Genomic DNA, 21,309 nt, shown 5'->3' with positions numbered 1-21,309 from the left:
ATCATATGTCATTACAGAATTTGTAATTTAAACATGAGGTACCACGACACACCTGTTAGAACAGTGAAAATCTGAAACTAAATACTGTCAAGGATCTGAAACAACAGGAACTCTAATTCCTTGTTGATAGTCATACGCTAGGGTACAGCAATCATACTCCTACGTATTTACACAAATGAGCTGAAAATGTATGTCCACAAATGATTTACACTTGAGTATTTATATAAGCTTTATTCATAATTGCTCCAAACTGGAAGGACCCAAATGTCTTTCACCAGGAGGATACCATACACCAAGTATGGTATATTCTTATGATGAAATATTACTTAATAATAAGACAAAGTGTGCTATCAGGCAATAAAAAGACATGGCAAAACCTTAAATGCATTTTTCTAAGTGAAGGAAACCATTCTAAAAAAGCTACTTATCTGTATAATTTCAACTATCTGACATTTGGGAAAGGCAAAACTATTGAAAGGGTAAAAAAATCAGGGGTTGCCAGAAGTCAGAAGGAGGAGAAGAAAACATGGGTGGAGCACAGAACATATTTAGGGGCACGAAACTATTCTGTATGTTACTGTAATGCCATGACATTACTTATTTGTCAAAATCCCCATAGAAAGTACAACAAAGAGTGGGTCTAATGTAAATGATGTAATTTAGTTAACAATAATCTATCAAATTGGTTCCTCAATTGTAACAAAAGCACTACTTCAAGACATTACTAGGTGAAATTCCACTAGGGAAGAGTGGATACCTATATAAACTTTTTGTACTTTCTGCACAATTTTTTGGCAAACCTAAAACTGCTCTTCAAGTAAAGTCTATTGAAATGTTTAGAAAATAGACTATGGATTTAAACAGACACTTCATGCAGAAGATGCACAAATGGTATACAAGCACAAGAAAAGATGCTTTACTACTCATTAGAGAAATTCAAGCAAAAATTTAGTGAAATATCACTATAAAATTACTATAAATAATACTAAATAATAAAATAAAAATGAAACAAAAAACAAAAAGGCAAATTGACAGTACCAGGCACTGGTAAGGATGTGGAGCAGCTGGAGCTCTCATATGTTTCTAGTGGGACCTCACAATGGTAAAACTCTTCTGGAAAGAGTCTCACAGTTTCTTACAAAGTTGAAACCACTCTTTACCAGATGACCCAGTAATTCCATTTTTAGGTATTTAGTATAAAAATGTGAAAAATAATGTCCACACAAAAAAAGTACATGTGAGTGTTTATAGCAGCTTTATTGATTACAATCCCAAAGTGGAAACAACAAAATGGTATTCAGTGAGTGAAGAGACAAACTGTCGTATATTCATTCAATAGAACACTACTCAGCAAATATTAGAAATGAAGTACTAATGCCTACATTAACATGAATGAACATCAACAGCCTCATTCTGAATGAAAAGCAATCTCCAAATATAACATCTAAAAAATACAAAAGGATAGGGACAGAAATCTGATTTTTTTTTTTTTTTTTTTTTTTTTTGCTGGTAGGGTATTTACAAAAAGTTTGACTATAAGAGAACAACATAAAAGTATGTATGGGGACAAAGGGACTTGTGTCCTTATCTTGTATCTTGAGTGTAGCAGTGGCCACATGAGTTTCTAAAAATATTAAAACTCACAGGCTTGTATTGTAAAAAGTTAATTTGATCACATGTAAATTAAGAAAATGGTCTCTAAAAATATAAATGGTGATAGGAACAGAAAGGAATATCCATATTTCACAAGAGTGAAGAGAATAAAAAGTGTAAGAATGAATTTCATGAAAAGGAAAAGATAAATTGAGGAAATAAACTAGGAAATACTTGCTTCCCTGTGAATGTCTTACTGATTAGACAACTGACAACACTTCAGTTTTTCATGTATTTGAAACTAATTTTATTTTTCTGCATATCATTTTATAAACATAGTTCAAAACCCAAAGATACAAAAGAGTATAAAATAAAAGGTCATTCTCCTTATTCCTACCTTTGTCAGATATTAAAGAAGTTTCAACATTGTTTGGGCAATCACACACATTAGTTCCTTGTGTACATTTATAGTAATAAAATGGTTATATTATATGAATGTACATATGTTATATATGTATATACATTTTCATTAAACATAGCATAAACATGCTGCACCATGCCTTTGAGGAATCATTGATGAAGGAGATAAATGTTAGGGAGAATCAAAGAAAAGGACAAGAAAAAATAATTTATTTCCCATACAGGAGAATTCATGTCATGTCCTCGTACTTCAATCCAGACTGACCTGCAGGTCTTAGGATGCTGCTAATATAGGGGAGGGATCACAGTAAGGGTTATGCTTCAGACACTGGACAGATGGTCAAATGTTTTGAATCATTGAGCCAAAGCCTGAAAAAAGGCCTTACAGACCCATTAAAGGAACCTTGAGAGAAGGTGTGAATGTGGGATTTATCTGTCATATTGTAGAATGAGATACGTCCATCCTCATATTCTAAGAAAATACACACTCTGGTAGGGTGCTCTCTTACAGTAAGCTGCATTTCTGGAGAAGTGAGTGCCCAGTACTCATCTTTATAAAACCTGATGGCCCAGAAACCATCCTCAGGTTTTATACAAATCCTCCCCTGCCTCATTACATTATTCCTACATATTCCCAGGTCCCAGGCTCCACTATCTCTGATGTCTACTTCCCAGTAGCACCTCCCTGAGGTGATGACTGGGTGTCCCAGAACACAGGGAAGGGAATTAAATCTCTGTGGGTCCTTAGGTAGATCTTGAGGCTTCTTTCCACAGCTTACACATCTGTTCTCTTCAGACAAGATGAGTGCAGGATGGGCTGTGGCTGGATCTAGAATAACATTTGCTGCAAAGACAATAATATTCTCTGAAAGACAGAATAATATTCTCTGAAAAAGGTTAGAGTGATCCTGGAAACAGAGATAGCTGTGTTAGCCTGAGATATCTTGGGTCTGTGGGAGGTGTATATATTCTCAGTAGAGTTTTTCATCTGCCCTCCAGAAACTTCTCTAGAGACTGAGCTGGAGTGTAAGGAGTAGAGGCCTTCTTAGACGACCAGGGAATGACTCACCAGTCTGGAAAAATTCTTTCCTCCAGTCTGAAAAGAACATAAATATGCATCATCAGCCCTAATATTTGAATTTATTGGAACAAGAGGTAATTTCTTCCCTCTAACACTTATTTTGTTTATTTCCCAAATTTATTCAGTAACTTTTGCTTGACCTAAAGTTTTCACTGCTTATCTTGTTAAATATTCCCATAAGAATTAATTTCTCTAACTTGTATTTTTTTTGATATTGAATAGAGATGTCCCAAGATAATTATCCACTTTTTAAATAGGCAGTGAAGTTACATGTTTCCATTCCCTATCCCATTGCATTTAGGTGAGTTTATGTGACTGAGTTATGGTCAATAAAATGTGCACAGCAGAAAACATACCATTTATACTTTTGACAATAAATAGTTCATATGATATTTTTTCATTCTCATTCCCATTGTAACACTTTCCCACTCCTTCCCTAGGTACAAGGCTAAGAGCAAAGACTCTAAAAATGGAGAATACAGGAGATCAGAAGATTCCTGGTTCTCAGAGGTACTATTTTGAAGGGAGTTGCCCAGGAGAGCCATAGAACCATATGTTCTCATATTATCATTTGCAGAAGTGAGGAATACCAAGCCATTTTCTTAACCATGGCAATATAGTTATTTTTACAAAAACCAAAATTAATTATACTACTCAATGCAGAAAGTACAGTCTAAAGATGAAAATGGTACTTTTAAACGAGAAAATGTGTGGTCTGGTTTAGTGCTTAGGCAATAGAAATGACAAACCAGATAAAGCTGACCACAAAACATTCATAATAAGCAGAGAAAACGTTTGCTAAAACTGTTTCCTATGATCATTTGGAAAGCATATCATGTGTTCCTAAACACTGCAGATATGAAGGAATGTATTTGAAAAGAGAGCGCTCATTGAATCTGTTATTGACATCCTATCGAAAAACCTATTCATTCTCAAAATAATTATTTACTTTTTTCTGGCATAAATCAAAATAAATAGAAAAATTCCAATAAATGGGCAAGTATTAGAGTTTAAAAAGGTGACCTTTTCTAAACCAAGTATCAGCCCACCAACTGTCTTTGTAAACACAGTTTTATTGGAAGATAGCCACACTAATTCATTATGTACTGACTATGGCTCCTTAGTGTACAAGGCACCACTGAGTAATTGTGAGCAGACCATCCAGCCCACAAACCTTAAACTATTTATAATATGGATCTTTACAGAACAAGTATGGCAATCACTTTTCTAGACCACTCCAGAGAAGAGATTAAGTTAAATAGTGTTTTTTTTAGCACAAAGGAAGAGCACAATTTATTTATTGAACAAAGTGACTTAAGGAAAAGAACAAGTTAAAATGATGAATTTTTCATAGTTGCTTCAGGTGGCTTCAAGAAACCAACCATAAAAGGAGATGTATAAGAAAGTAAATCAGATTGGCAAATATGTCTACAGTTATTTTGGATATAATTATCACTACATGAAGCTAACTGGGAGGAAATATATGAGAGGTCTACGAAATTCAGATTAAAAAGTTGTCAAAAATAACATGAAGCAGGGCACCTGGGTGGCTCAGTGGGTTAAAGCCTCTGCCTTCTGCTCAGGTCATGATCCCGGGGTCCTGGGATTGAGCCCCGCATTGGGCTCTCTGCTCAGGAGGAAGTCTGCTTCCTCCTCTCTCTCTGCCTGCCTCTCTGCCTACTTGTAATCTCTGTCAAATAAATAAAATCTTAAAAAAAAAAAAGAACATGAAGCAAAAAGCTTCTGAAATGACTTAATAAATGGCTTGATAAATTCCCTCTCCCAAAGCAACAGTAAGACTGGCAAAGTTCTCAAATTGGAACTTTTGAATTCTAGAAATGCACAAAGGCAACAGACAAGGGCACACAGCAAATTGAGATACACTCAGGAAAAACTAAAATGATGAATAAAAAATGTCCACAAAAGGATCTTATCTCATTACAGTGGAATCAAGTTGAAAATGAAAACAGGAGCAAATTTAGAAATAAAGAAAAATTTGGTATTAAACAATATAATTATAAATAATCTGTGGAACAAAAAGGAATTCAAAGGAAAATTTAGAAGCTATTTTGAGTTGAATGAAAATGAAAATATTACATACCAAAATCTACTGGCTGCAGCTAAAACCAGAGCCTAAAGGGAAATGTAGAGTTTTAAATGTCTTCTACAGAAAAGAAGAATTAAACCAATTACTAATTAAACCAATAAACTAAGCTTCTCCTTAAAGAGACCAAAAAGTAAGTAATAAACTGAGCTTGAAGCAAACAAAAGTAATGAAATTAGAAATCAATGAAGAAGGGGCATCTGGGTGGTTTTATCGGTTAAGCATCTGCCTTTGGCTCATGTCATTTTCTCAGGGTCCTTGGATGGAGCCATGTTGTGGACTCTCTGCTCAGTGGGAAGTCTGCTTCTCCCTTCTCCTTCTGTTCCTCCCTCCCTTCATGCTCTCTCTCTCTCTCTAATAAATAAATAAAATCTTTATAAAAAGATCAATCAATAAAGAAAACCTTAAATTCAATATTTGTGTCAGTTAAATAAATGTTCCTTCTTAGAAAAGTCAGCAAAGTTCAATAATAAGAAGCACAGGCACTTGTTATATTGAGAACCAGGTGTTGTGAGGAAGTTCTGAATCATGAAACTATACACCTGAAACTAATATTACACTGTGTGTGAACTAACTGGAATTTAAAAAAAAAAAAATTAAAAACTTTAAAAAAAAAGAATAAGAGAAAAAAAATTTAAAGCCACAATAATCAACTCACATACACATGAGGGGGTTTTGCAAGACAGGACATCACTATTAAACTCTCAGAAATTAGAAGGCTAAAATGGGATTTCTATGAAAATCCCTATGCCACTAAATTAGACTTAGATGAAATGCAGTAATTCTTTAAAATACAAATTACTGACAATGACTTAAGAAATAGAAAATCTAGATAGAGCTCTAACAAGTAAGATTTAATATCTTATTTATTATTTTATTACCAATAAATAGTAATATTAATTAATTAATTATTAAATATTAAGTAATAAAACTAATTCATTAATATTTACTAATTTGTTAATTTACTTATTTACTAACTAAAATTTACTAATTTGTTAATATCTTAGTTACTTATTAGTGACACAACTATATTATTATTATTATTTATATTATTATAAATATATTATATATATAATCATTATATATATTATATTATATTATATATATATAATCATTATTATATTATATATAATGATTATATATATTATTAATTATAAACTTTCCACAAAGAAATTCCCAGTTCCAGTTGATTTTACTGGTGTACTTTACCAATATTTTAAAAAATAAACAATAGCAATATTCTACAAAATCCTCTAGAAAATAAAGGGGGGAGAGATATTTCTAAACTTATTCTAGGAGGATAGTATCACACTGATTTCAAAGCCAGAAAAAATATCACAGATATCTTTTATGAATACAAATGCAAAAACTGTCAATAAAAACTAACAAATAGAATATAAAAAGACATACAAAAAAGATTATCGATCACCATCAAGTGGGTTTTGTGCCCAGGATGTAAGATTAGTTTAATGTGTGAACATCAATTAATGTAACAAGCCATACTAATAAAATAATCAACAAAATGACATAATCATTTCAATAGGCACAGAAAAAGCATTTGATAAAATCCAATACCATCATGATAAAAAAATCAATAAACTAGAAACAGATGGGCAGTTTTCAACCTAATAAAGTGTATCTATGAAAATATACAACAGATGAAATACTTAATAATAAAATAATGTGTTTTTTCACTTCATGGTAGGAATCAAGGATATCTGCTTTTGCTATTTCTATTCAACATTGTAATGGATATTCTATGCAGTTAGTTTTAAAAAAATCCAGATTTGAAAAAAGAAGCAAATCTCCTTTTATTCACAGTTGACTCATTATTCCTGAATAAAATTATACAAATGTCCATAAAAGTCTACTAGAACTTGACCAATGAATTCAGTAAGGTTACAGGATTAAAAAAAAAAATTGACACACAAACTCTAATCATGTCTAAAGTGAAATTAAACTATTCATTCACAATTTCAAAGAATGTCAAATAAGAAGAAATTTAACGAAAAGATGAAAGATTTGTACACTAAAACTACAAAACATTGCTGAGACAACACAGATGATATAAGTAAAAAGAGAAACATTCTATACTCATGAATAGAAAGTCTAATATTAAAATGGCAATTGAAGGTTAAGCATCTGCCTTGGGGCAGGTCATGATCCCAGGGTCCTGGGATTGAGTTCCGCATAGGGCTCCCTGATCTGTTGGGAGTCTGCTTCTGCCTGCAGTTCCCCCTCCTTTTTCATGCTCTCTATCTCGCTGTCTCTGACAAATAAATACATAAAAAAGTAAGTCTTTAAAATGGCAATTCAACCCAAGGTTACCTACAGATTCAACACAATTCCTAACAGAATTGTCCCAGGATTTTGTTTTTGTTTTTCTTTTAAAATTTTCAAGTAGATTCTAGAATTCATATGGAAATGCAAAGGAATCAAAATAGCCAAGATACATTTTTATAAAGATCGAAATGAGAAGACTTAACATCTTCAAATTTTATCTTCAGTTTGGACTAAAAATAGCAGGGAACCAAACAATCAAAAAAGGAAGCACATCTAAAGCATGAGAGTCCAACATTCATCAGTGTTTCTTCTTCAGTTCAAACTAAAAATAGCAGAGAACTTAACAATTGAAAAAGAAAACATCTTCAAATTTCAAAACATAATATAAAATGATAGTAATGAAGAGAATGGCATGAAGACAGACAAATAGATCAGTAGAACAAAAGTTTAAATCCATTAATAAACTCGTGATCAATTGATATTTTCAAAAGAACCAAGGCAATTCAATGGGGAAAGGTATAGTCTTTTCAAGAGTTGGTGTTGGCACATCAGATATCCACATGCAAAAAGATGTATTGGGATGTTTCCCTCACGCAATACAAAATATGTACTCAAAAAGTGTCATATACCTAAAGGCAAGAGCTAAAACCATAAGACTTCCAGTAGAAAAAAATGGAGAAAAAATATCTGAAACCTCAAATTATGCAATGTCTTCTGAAATGTGAAGCCAAAAGCTTGAGAAAAAATAAACTGATATGTTGGATCTTATCAAAATAAAATCTTAAGCATTTCAAAATACACCAATAGGAAATGAAAGAGTGATATATTCTTCTAGTGAGCACATAACCACCAAATGATTCTTTAAAATTAATCTTTGGGAGGGAAGCAAGATGGTGGAGGAGTAGCAGACTAAAAAACCATTAGGGCCGAGGAATTAAGCTAGATTGTTATCAAATGAGTCTGAACACCTACAAATTCAACAGGAGATAGAGGAGAAGAAAAACAGCAATTCTAGGAACAGAAAATTGACCACTTTCTGGAAGGTAGGATGTGTGGAGAAGTGAATCCGAAGTGACAAGAAGATAGAATGCAGAGGGAGGAACTAGCTTCTGGAAAGCAGTGAAGTGGAGCAAAAAAATCAGAACTTTTAGAAGTCTGTCCCATTGAGGGATATTGTTCCAGAGGCTAAGCAGTAGTTGAGCCCTCAAGGGGACAATGTGGTCTCAGGACCCACAGGATCACAGAAAGACTGGGGCTGTCTGAGTGTGGCAAGCTGCCAGGTATCATAGAGGGAAAGCTGGCTACAGAGATAGAGCAAAGGAGTGAGCTCTCAGTTTGGGTTACCTTAAACTGTGATCCAAGGCATAGTCAGGCCACTGTTTTTCAAGCAGGGACCCCCCCACAAGTGACAGATCTGAAGAGACTCCATCCTTCCTCCTCTGGGAGGACTGGTGCAGGAGCACGAGGCAGTTATCTGCTGGGTTTGGAGACACCAAATGGGGCTGTGCACCAGAGATAGAAACACCTGGTCACAGGATGTGTGAGTATGGAATGCAGCCAGGGACCAGGGAGATGGGAGGGATTGACCACTTTTTTCTGAGGGTGCACTGAGGAGTGGGGCCCTGAGCTCTCTGCTCTGACAGGCCAGAGACAGGGAGGCTGCAATTTTCATTCCCATCCTCCAAAGCTCTACAGAAAGTGGTCAGGGAACAAAAGCTACCAAGAGTGAACCTGAGTAGATTACTTAGCCTGGACCCTGGGAGGTGCAAATTTGCCTCAGACAAAGACATTTGAGAATCACTGCAACAGCCCCCACCCCTCCAGAAGATCAGCAATATCATCCAGGCAAGACCAAATTCACTGATCAAGGAGAGCTGCAGAACCAGAGCTAGGGGAAAGCAACACAAAGAATTCATGGCTTTTCCCCCCAGTATCTTTAGTCTTGCAAAGTTAAATGTTTTTAATTTTATTTTTTTCTAATCCTATTTTTTTAATTTTTCCTCTTTCCTCTTCTAATGTTTTAAAATTATTTTATCTTAACAATACCTTTTTAAAAAATCTTTTTAAATTTTCATTGTTATGGTCATATTTTATCCCTTCACTCTATTTAACCTTGTTTTTTGTATATATATAGTTTTTTTTTTTTTCTTTAAAATGTTGGGATACAATTTCTTCTAATAGATCAAAATATACCCTAAATCTAACACATGGCTTTGTTCTAGTCTCCAGCCATATCACATTCTCTCTCTCTCTCTCTCTCGTTTTTTTCCCAATTAACTTAGCTTATCAATTTCTTTTTTAGAATCATCTTTTACTTTTCACCTTTACAGGCATATTACATCCCTTCATCATGTTTATCCTTATTTGGGAGGTAGTTTCTTCTAAGAGCCAGAATACACCCCAAATCAAGTGGGTGCTGTGCTCTATTCACCAGTCTAATATATATTTTTATTTCTTATTTTTTTTTAATTTTTATTTTCCTCCCTTCCCCCCCCCCCGGTTTTGGGACTCTTCTAACTTGGTCATTGTATATTTTTCCGGGATCTTTGCCACCCTTTTAGTATTTTATTCTCTTGCTCATATATTCTTATCTGTATTAAATGACAAAGTGGAAAAACTCACCAGCCATCCCCCCCAACAATAAAGAATAAGAGGCAATGCTGATGGCTAGGGACCTAATTAATATGGATATTGGTAATATGTCAGAACTAGAGTTCAGAAAGATGATTATCAAGGTGCAAGCTGGGCTCAAAAAAGGCATGGAACATATTAGAGAATCTCTTTCTGAAGAAATTAAATCACTTTCTGGAGAAATAAAAGAACTACAATCTAACTAAGTTGAAATTTTAAAAAGCTATTAATGAGGTCCAATAAATAATGGAGGTTCTTACTGCTAGGATAAATGAGGCAGAAGAGAGAATTAGTGATATTGAAGACCAAATGATGGAGAATAAAGAAGCTGAACAAAAAAAAAGAGACAATTATTGGACAATGAGGGGAGAATTTGAGAGATAAGTGACATCATAAGGGAAAACAATATTAGAATAATTGGGATCTCAGAAGAAAAAAGAGAGAGGGGGGCAGAAGGTGTATTGGAGCAAATTATTGTAGAGAATTTTCCCAATATGGCAAAGGGAACAAGCATCAAAACCCAGGAGGCGCAGAGAACCCCCCCCTCAAAATCAATAAAAATAGGTAAACCCCATCATCTAATAGTAAAACTTACAATTTTTAGTGACAAAGAGAAAATCCTGAAAGCAGCTTGGGAACTCTGAAACATACACTGGTAGAAATATTAGATTGGCAGCAGACTTATCCACAGAGACCTTGCAGGCCAGAAAGAACTGGCATGATATATTCAGAGCACTAAATGAGAAAAATATGCAGACAGAATATTATATCCAGCTAGGCTATCATTGAAAATAGAAGTAGAGGGCGTCTGGGTGGCTCAGTGGATTAAGCCGCTGCCTTCGGCTCAGGTCATGACCTCAGGGTCCTGGGATCAAGTCCCGCATCGGGCTCTCTGCTTGGCAGGGAGCCTGCTTCCCTCTCTCTCTCTCTGCCTGCCTCTCTGTCTACTGTGATCTCTCTCTGTCAAATAAATAAATAAAATCTTAAAAAAAAAAAAAAAAGAAAATAGAAGTAGAGATAAAAAGCTTCCAGGGAAAACAAAAACTAAAAGAATTTGAGAACACCAAATTAGCCCCACAGGGAATATTGAAAGAGTTCCTCTAAGCCAAGAGAGAGTCTAAAAGTAATAGAAGTGAAAGGAACAGAGACAATATGCAGTAACAGTCACCTTACAGGCAATACAGTGACACTAAATTAATATATTTCAGTAGTTACCCTGAATGTAAATGGGCTAAATGCCCCAATCAAAAGACACAGGGTATCAGAATGGATACAAAAAAACAAGACCCATTGATATTCTGTCTACAAGAAACTCATTTTAGACCCAAAGGCACCTCCAGATTTACAGTGAAGGGGTAGAAAACAACTTACCATGCTAAAGGATATCAAAAGAAAGCTGGAGCAGCAATCCTTATATCAGACAAATAAAAGATGAGGAAGGACACTATATCATACTCAAAGGGTCTGTTCAACAAGAAGAGCTAGCAATTTTAAATATCTCTGCCCCTAACAAGGGAGCGGCCATTTATATAAACCAATTAATAACAAAATCAAAGAAACACATCAACACTAATACAATAATAGTAGGGGACTTTAACACCCCCCCTCACTGAAATGGACAGATCATACAAGTTAAAGATCAACAAGGAAATAAAGGCTTTAGATGATAACAGTGGACCAGATGGACATCACAGATGTATTCAGATCATTCTATCCCAAAGCAACAGAATACACATTCTTCTCTAGTGCACATGGAACATTCTCCAGAATAGATCACATCCTGGTTCACAAATCAGGTATCAACCAGTACCAAAAGATTGGGATTATTCCCTGCATATTTTCAGACCACAGTGCTCTGAAGCTAGAACTCAATTGCAAGAGGAAAGTTGGAAAGAACTCAAATACATGGAGGCTAAAGAGCATCCTACTAAAGAATGAATGGGTCAACCATGAAATTAAAAAATAATTTAAAAATCATGGAAACAAATGATAATGAAAACACAACTGTTCAAAATCTTTGGGACACAGCAAAGGTGGTCCTGAGAGGAAAGTATATACCAATAGAAGCCTTTCTCAAGAAACAAGTATGGTCTCAAGTACACAACCTAAACCTACACCTAAAGGAGCTGGAGAAAGAGCAGCAAAGAAAGCCTAAACCCAGCAGGAGAAGAGAAATCATAAATATCAGAGCATAAATCAATGAAATAAAAATCAAAAGAACAGTAGAACAAATCAATGAAACTAGGAGCAGTAGGTTCTTTGAAAGAATTAATAAGATTGATAAAATCCTGGCCAGACTTATAAAAAAAAAAAAAGAAGGAAATGACCAAAAATAAATAAATAAATAAATAAATAAATATAATAATGAGTGGAAGAGGATTGATCATGACCAACACCAAAGAAAAAACAAACAATTATAAGAACATTTTATGAGCAACTATACATCACATATTTGACAATGTGGAAGAAATAGACATATTCTTAGAATGATATAAACTACCAAAACTGAACCAGGAAGAAATAGAAAACCTGAACAGTCCCATAAACAGTATGGAGACTGAGGCAGTCATCAAAAATCTCCCAACTAATAAGAGCCCAGGGCCAGACAACTGCCCAGAAGAAGCAAATGTTTAAAGAAGAATTAATACCTATTCTCCTGAAACTGTTCCAAAAAATAGAAATGGAAGGAAAACGTCTAAACTCCTTTTATGAAGCTAGAATTACCTTGGTCCCAAAACCAAACAAAGACCCCCATCAAAAAGGAGAATTACAGACCAATATCCTTGATGAACACAGATGCAAAAATTCTCACCAAAATACTAGCCAATAGGATCCAACAGTACATTAAAAGGATTATTCACTACAACCAAGTGGGATTTATTTCTGGGCTGCAAGGTTGTTTCAACATCCACAAATCAATGTGATACAATACATTAATAAAAGAAAGAACAAGAACCATATGTATTCTTAGTAGATGGTGAAAAAGCATTAACAAAGTACAGTATCCTTTCATGATCAAAAGTCTTCAGGGGGGCCTGGGGGCTCAGTTGTTAAGTGTCTGCCTTCAGCTCAGTTCATGATCCCAGGGTCCTGGTATCAAGCCCCACATTGGGCTCCCTGCTTGGCAGGAAGCCTGCTTCTCCCTCTCTTACTCACCCTGCTTGTGTTCCCTCTCTCTCTCTGTGTCTCTCTAACAAATAAATAAAGTCTTTTAAAAACAAAACAAAACAAAAAAAACAAAAAACCTCTTCGAAGTGTAGGGATAGAGGGTACATACCTCAATATCATCAAAGCCATCTATGAAAAACCCACAGCGAATATCATTCTCAATGGAGAAAAACAGAGCTTTTCCCCTAAGGTCAGGAACACGGCAGGCATGTCCACTATCACCAGTGCTATTCAACATAGTACTAAAAGTCTGAGCCTCGGCAATCCGACAACAAAAGGAAATAAAAGCCATCCGAATCAGCAAAGAAGTCAAACTCTCACTCTTTGCAGATGATATGATACTTTATGTGGATATCCCAAAAAACTCCACTCCAAAATTGCTAGAACTCATACAGAAATTTGGTAAAGTGTCAGGGTATAAAATCAATGCACAGAAATCAGTTGCATTTCTATACACCAATGGCAAGACAGAAGAAAGAAAAATTAAGGAGCCAATCCCATTTATAATTGCACCCAAACCATAAGTTACCTAGGAATAAACCTAACCAAAGAGGCAAAAGATCTGTACTCAGAAAAATATAAAGTACTTGTGAAAGAAATTGAGGAAGACACACAAGATGGAAAAACTTTCCACACTCTTGGATTGGAAGAACAAATATTGTAAAAATGTCTATACTACTGAGAGCAAGCAATCCCTATGAAAATACCATCCCTTTTTTCCAAAGAAATGGGACAAATAATCCTAAAATTTGTATGGAACCAGAAAAGACCCTAAATAGCTAGAGGAATGTTGAAAAAAAAAAGCCAAAGTTAGTGGCATCACAATTCCAGACTACAAGCTTTATTAAAAAGCTGTCATCAGCAGGACAATATGGGACTAGCACAAAAAAAGACACATAGATCATTGGAACAGAATAGAGAGCCCTGAAATTGACCCCTAGCTCTATGGCCAACTAATCTTCGACAAAGCAGGAATGTCCAATAGAAAAAAGACAGTCTCTTCAACAAATGGTGTTGAGAAAATTGGACAGCCACATGCAGAAGAATGAAACTGGACGATTTCCTTACACCACACACAAAAATAGACTTCAAATGGATGAAAGACCTCAATGTGAGATAGGAATCCATCAAAATCCTTGAGGAGAACATAGTCAGCAACCTCTTCAACCTAGCCACAGCAACTTCTTCCTAGAAACATCACAAGAAGCAAGGAATCAAGGACAAAAATTAACTATTGGGACTTCATTAAGATCAAAAGCTTTTGCACAGCAAACAGTCCACAAAACCAAAAGACAACTGATAGAGTGGGAGAAGATATTTGCAAATGACATAATGGATAAAGGGCTAGTATCCAAAATCTATATAGATTTATCAAACTCAACACTGAAAGAACAAATAATCCAATCAAGAAGTGGGCAGAAGACATGAACAGACATTTCTACAAAGAAGACATCCAGATGGTGAACAGACACATAAAAAAGTGCTCCACATCACTCAGCATCAGGAAAATACAAATCAAAACCACAATGAGATATCACTGCACACCAGTCAGAATGGTTAAAATTAACAAGTCTTGAAATGACAGATGTTAGTAAGGATGCAGAGAAAGGGTAACCCTCCTACACTGTTGGTGGGAATGCAAGTGGTGCAGCCACTCCACAACATGAAGATTCCTCAAAAAGTTGAAAATAGAGCTACCCTAAGACTCAGCAATCACACTACTGGTTATTTACCCTAAAAGTACATAGTGATCCAGAGGGGCATATGCACCCAAATGTTTATAACACCAATGTCCACAATAGCCAAACTATGGAAAGAACCGAGATGTCCACCTAATGGATATAGAAGAAGTGGTGTGTACACACACACACACACACACAGAGAGAAAGAGAGAGAGAAATACTATGCAGCCATAAAAAATGAAACCTTGCCATTTGCAATGATGTGGATGGAACCAGAGGGTATTATTCTGAATGAAGTAAGTCAATCAGAGAAAGACAATTATCATATGAACTCTCTGATATGAGGAACTTGAGAGGCAGAGTGGAGGCTTGGGTGTAGGGAAGGAAAAAATTGAAAGAAGATGGGATCAGGAGGAAGACAAACCATAAGAGACTCTTACTCTCCAAACAAACTGAGGGTTGCTGGGGATTGGGGAGGTAGGGAGAGTGTGGTTGGGTTATGGACATTGGGGAAGGTATGTAGTATGGTGAGTGCTGTGAAATATGTAAGCCTGATGATTCACAGACCTGTACCTTGGGGCAAATAATACATTATATGTTAATCAAAATAATTTTTGAAAAGAAAATGAAAGGACAATACAAAAACTAGGAAAAAATTATGTTCAAAAAATTTATCTGATAAAATATTTGTATCCAAATTAAAAAGATTTCTTAAAAGTCAAAAATGGAGTGACAAATATTTCAATTGAAAAATGGCAGAATAGGGTGCCTGGGTGGCATAATTATTTAAGCCTCTGCTTATGTCATGATCCCAGGGTCCTAAGATGGAGCCCCTTGTCAGGATTCCTGCTCAGTGGAGAATGTGTTTTTTCCTCTACTCTGCCCTGCTCATGCACACTTGCTCACTCTCTCTCATTTGCTCTCTCTTTCAAATAAATAAATAAATTCTATTTACAAAATAAAAATTAAATTTAAAATGGCAAAATAATAAATAGATATTTCATCAAGGAAGGAATACAAAGGCTATAAACCACATCAAATAATATTCAACATCATTTTACATTAGAGAAAGTCAAACCAATACCACAAAAAGATACACTTCACATCCACTAAGAAGACCATAATGAGAATTACAGATAATAATAAATGCGGTAATGTATTGTTGTCTAAAATGTAAAATGGTACAGACACTTTGGTTAACAGTTTTACAATTTCATTTCATGTCAAACATAAATTTATCATATGATTTAGAATTCCCACTCCTAATTTATAACCAAGAAAAAGTAAAACATATTTTTGACCAAAGATGTGTATGTGAATGTTCCTAGCAGAATTGTTCATAAAGCTTCAAATGTGGAAACTGGTGCATTCACTCTGGAAAACAGTCTGGAGTTTCCTCAAAAAGTTAAAAATAGAACTACCCTATGATCCAGCAATTTTGCTACTAAATATTAAAAAATATATATTGGTTTGAAGGGACACATGCATACCGATGTTTATAGCAGCATTATTTACAATAGCTTAATTATGGAAAGAGTCCATATGTTCATTGACTGTTGAATGGGTAAAGAAATTGTGGGGTGTGTGTGTGTGTATATGTGTATATATATACACACAAAAATGTATACATATATACACATACATATATGTATGTATATATATATAAATGTATACATATATGTATGATATATGTATACATATACATATATATGTATACAAAATGTCATACATATTTGTATATACAAAAATGTATACATATATACACATTATATATACATACATATATGTATATATGTATACATTTTTGTATATATGAATATATAAATATACATACACACATATATATAATGAAATATTACTCAACCATAAGAAAGAATAAAATCTTATCATTTTATAACAACATGGATGGAGCTAGAGTGTCAGTGAGGTCAGTCAGTCAGAGAAAGACAAATACCAGAACTCTCTCATATGTGGAATTTAAGAAATGAAAGAGATGAACATAGGGTAATAAAAAAGAGAGAAAGAGAAACCATAAAACAGGCTCTTAATGACAAAGAACAAACAGGATTTCTGGAGGGGAGGTGGGTTCAGGGAAAGGGCTAAATGTGTGATCGGTGATAAGGAGGGCAATTGCTGTGGTGAGGCTGGGGTGTTATATGTGAATAAATCACTAAATTCTATTTCTGAAACTAATATTACACTATGTGTTTACTAAGTAGAATATAAATTAAAACTTAAAACTATAAAATAAAGTGGAAGTATTCTAAAAACCTATTATCTAGGGTATAAATAAGCATAATGTGGCATATCCTTACAATGGAATACTATCTGGCAATATAAAAGAACAAAGTACTAAAACATGCTAAAAGGAGAGTCTCAAAAACATGTTAAATGGAAAAAAAAAAAAGAAAAACCATTTATTACATGATCCCAATCATACATGTCCAAAAGGCAAAGCTATAAGAGAGAGTAAGTAGACTAGGGATTGCCTGAGCCTGGGAAAGGACTGGCAGAAAATGGAAACAAAAGATCTTTCCAGGTGATAGAAATCTTCTAAAACTGGATCTGATGATTGTTGCCCAACTGTGTAAATGTATTAACAAATCGTTGAATTGATTTTCAAAACATGAGTGAACACGTAATTAGATGTATGGTATATATATTATATCCAATAACATTTTCTCAAAAAAAATGAGCTTAAAGTAAAGCATACTGTAAGCATGAAAGATGCAAAGCATATTTTGAAATAAATTTGCACGAGCCAGAAGAGTGCTTTGCCACTATGCACTTGAAGTGGGGGATAGCCAAGGGCTATTGAGGAAAACTGGAAGCAAGTTATCTCAAGAGCAGAACAAGGATCTACATAATCAGGAAAACACTTCCACCCTCAGAATAGGGGGCCTTCACAGAATCCCTGGTGGAAATTCTTACTGCTGTTGGTAAATGATGATTATAGTGCTTTCTCCTTCCTTATTCCAAACATAAATTGTTATCCATGTTTTATTGCATTGTCTAAGTATGGAATAAAGGGTACAGACAACTCCTGTCTATGAGTACACAGATTTCAATATCCAGAAGAGTTACATCTACTGACAGAAGACAAATGGGCATCTCCTAGAGATCTTGGCCTTAGAGTTAGTTGCAATGACTCCATGGACCCTTGGTTTCTCTTTTTGAAAAAGACCAAGTTAGATAGATACAGGAAAAGAAGCATTAGGTTGATCTTTGGTTACCTGAAAGTCAGCTTTTTGTAGAGATGGCAAAACTCTAACAATACTCATTGCTTTTCTGTTTTCTGGGAAAACAGCTAAACCACCTTTCCCAGCTCCCTTTATGCCTAGGTGAAACCACATGACAGAAATGGCCTATGTAGGTGTACACCTCTCAACCTCTGCCACAAAACACTATAGATTTTGGTGATCTTCACATTTCTTTTTCTCAAAAAATTGTGACTGTCTTTGAAGGACATCTAGAATATTGGAAAGTTACACAATGAAAGAGTCTAGGTCTAAGTCTTTGCTTAGAGGGCATCTTCCAAGTAGATCTTCTTAACCAGGTAGGTATTTGTATGACACATTAAAGATACACTCTAGCTTGATAAACTGTTTCATGTTTTGATGTTTATTTGAAAGAGTAGCTAGGATTAATTCACAAAAATATAAAACTTCCTTTAGTTGTGATAAAGGAAAAAGTAAATTTATTAAATTGACAAGATACTATTTTTATTTCTTAGTATCTTCTTTAGTTAACTTGTAAGTGTCCCACGAGACACAGGCTGGAAAAAGATGGAAAGAAAAGTAATTTATATTTCTTGGTAAGTTTTCTATGGAACAGAAGTTATGTACAATACTTTTTTTTCCCTCTGTCATGTGGTAGTTGGTAGCATGGAATCTTGCAGAATTGGGGAGCTTAGCTACATATCTTAGATGCAGGGAAAATGATCATGGTTAGGATAATGTACTCACCAGGGTACAATGATGCGTTCTGCCAGTCTGCAGGTGAACAAAATGATGAAATATTATTACTCTCTCCTGGTCCTTCTTATATCTTTTCCTCTCCTCATCACTGACATTCTCTAAGCATTCAGTGACATATTTATCTGTCTGTTGCTTTTCTTCCTCACAAGCATGTGACCATTCCATTCTTAAACTAGAAAATGGTTGAGTTGTGTATGTGTGTGGAAAAATATAAAGTTAGAAAAAAAGGCAAACTAAAAACAATAAAAAGAAGAAAGGAAATAAGGGAGATAGAAAATGAAGAAGTAATGATATGAAGGTGAGTAGTTTGAGATAAAGATAGATAAGAAGGATGGGAAAATGGAAGGTAAGAAGAGAGGTGAAGGAAGAAGAAAAGGAAGGAATTAGGAACAACAGAGTGAAGGAATAAAGAATTGAGAAAGTGAGATGAAGTGAAAGGGATATTCCAAATTAGGGAAAAATAAGTTAACTAACTACAGATTCTCTTTCATTTATGCTCCTACACAGTGAATACAGGCAATGGTATAATATGCCTGACTCTCTGGGAACAGAGTTTAGAGCTGAGTTAGGAGTCTTATTATTTATGGAATTTAAGAACTGCCATGAAAGAACTTCTGGGCTACTTACCATTCCTAAATTGGGCTCTTCTCTGATCTGAAAGGAAAAGTACACAGAAGACTGAGACTCTTGAGGAGGTAAAAATGCAAATAAAGACATGCATTCTTTGATAATCTAATTATCACTATAATATTAGTCAATCCATTGCTCCTTATAAATTATTTCTTACAGATATAATAAAGATGACTCACATGATTTTTAGGACTTAATCAAGGTAAACAGGTAAATCATTCCTAGCATGATAACTACAATATAGAGAGGCTATAGGAAAATTAAAAGACACTCAAAATTAAAGAGGTAGAGAAACAGGATAAAGTGAAGCATGGGATTTCCACAATATATCTTGCAAATATTTCAACTATTGGAATACAATTACCAATTTCCTTTTGCAATTCTCCTGAAATACAAAAGTGAAAACACTATTTTAATATCACAGAGAAAAGAAAAATTAAAGTTTCTTAAATGAATAACATGTGAAATAAGTTACTTTAATTAAAGTTTTTTTAAAAAGCCCTCACTCCTTTAGAACACTTACCAGAAATAAAAAATACAAAAATATATCACATGCTTACATGGATAAATTATTTTACATTTGAAATTCAAGAGAAAATTCACCAAGTCCGCAGTGATACATTGTTTTTGAAGTCGTTTAGAATGCTGATACTAATAAATATCATCACCTGCAATGTGATACTATCCATCATCTGTGCGGTAACAGCTACAATTTATTCAATGCATTCACTGAGATAGGTATTATTTAATGGTTTTATATAATTACCCAATTGAATGCTAGCAAAATAATGGGGAAGTAGTATTCCTCTGTTTACAGAATAAAGGTCTGAGAATCAAACGGGTGAACAACATTGTGAAGTTTCTGTTGGCAAATGAACAGATCAAAGATTTAAATCTAAGTAAGTTAAACTGCAAATTAAAGACTCAATCACTACGCCATAATCCTCCACTTTTAGTCCAGCCAGCTGATGCTTCAGTCAAAAGGTAGAGTAGTAGTGTTTGTTCTGTATAAGGAACAACCTATTGCACATTTCTTTGATAAAATAGTGTCATAGTTAGAAGAGTTTCAGTTTTGCTTAGAATCAGGTTGTAGGCACAGCAAGCATGGTGAGAGCTCTTTCAAATATATTGTCAGATTATATTTGACTTATTTCAGAGCCACTAGAAGAAGTTATTGCTAATGTCATGGAGACAGCTGAAAAATAATACATTAAATTAAGACACGGGTGAATGAGAGAAGTGAGTTAACTAATGGGAGAATAAGAAAGAAATAAACAGGAAGGGAAATAGTAATATAATAAACACGAATGAAAATCATGAAAAATTATACAGAGAAAGTAGGGGGAATAGAAAAGGAAAAAGCAGCAAAAATCCATATAGGAAGATCGTATCTTGAAAATAAGTTATTAAATTTTACCATTTTTTTCCCTGAGTTCACCTAAAAACAAAACAGAGCAATATGAAAACCACTATGACATAGACAAAAGGAATATCATATTTTGTAAATAGTCATTAAATTTTAACATTTTCTTTTCTAGGTTCATCTGAAAATAAAACAGAGTAATATGAAAATTACTATGACATAGACAATAGGAATATCATATTTTGTAAATAGTCATTACATTTTACCATTTTCTTTCCTAGGTTCACCTGAAAATAAAACAGAGTAATATGAAAATCACTATGACACACATAATAGAAATATATTTTGTAAATATTTGTTAGATTTTTATCATTTGC

General features: G+C 34.4%; 1 protein-coding gene across 3 annotated transcripts in view; it reads right to left on the bottom strand.

The window, feature by feature from the left end:
- Window positions 1–1,236: 1,236 nt before the first annotated feature.
- LOC123390353 (butyrophilin subfamily 1 member A1-like) overlaps window positions 1,237–21,309 on the bottom strand; it is a 38,146-nt gene continuing 18,073 nt past the window's right edge. The window contains exons 4-11 of one of the 3 annotated variants that reach the window (XM_045074279.1): window positions 21,199–21,219; window positions 20,987–21,007; window positions 19,934–19,954; window positions 19,567–19,593; window positions 18,928–18,954; window positions 5,196–5,227; window positions 3,083–3,109; window positions 2,748–2,857 (exon numbers count right to left, since the gene is read on the bottom strand). In XM_045074279.1, the coding sequence (XP_044930214.1) occupies window positions 5,202–5,227; window positions 18,928–18,954; window positions 19,567–19,593; window positions 19,934–19,954; window positions 20,987–21,007; window positions 21,199–21,219 (143 nt within the window). In that variant the 3' untranslated portion in view covers window positions 2,748–2,857; window positions 3,083–3,109; window positions 5,196–5,201. Of the gene's footprint in view, window positions 2,858–3,082; window positions 3,110–5,195; window positions 5,228–18,927; window positions 18,955–19,566; window positions 19,594–19,933; window positions 19,955–20,986; window positions 21,008–21,198; window positions 21,220–21,309 lie in introns of all 3 variants that reach the window. The other 2 variants (XM_045074277.1, XM_045074278.1) reach the window with 2 other exon arrangements.

Source organism: Mustela putorius, unplaced genomic scaffold (assembly GCF_011764305.1).
Source record: "Mustela putorius furo isolate JIRA1106 unplaced genomic scaffold, ASM1176430v1.1 tig00537327_pilon_pilon_pilon, whole genome shotgun sequence".
In the NCBI taxonomy this organism is placed as follows: Eukaryota; Metazoa; Chordata; class Mammalia; order Carnivora; family Mustelidae; genus Mustela; species Mustela putorius.
The sequence above is the reverse complement of the archived record's forward strand: the minus strand, read 5'-3'. Positions and strand labels throughout refer to the sequence as shown.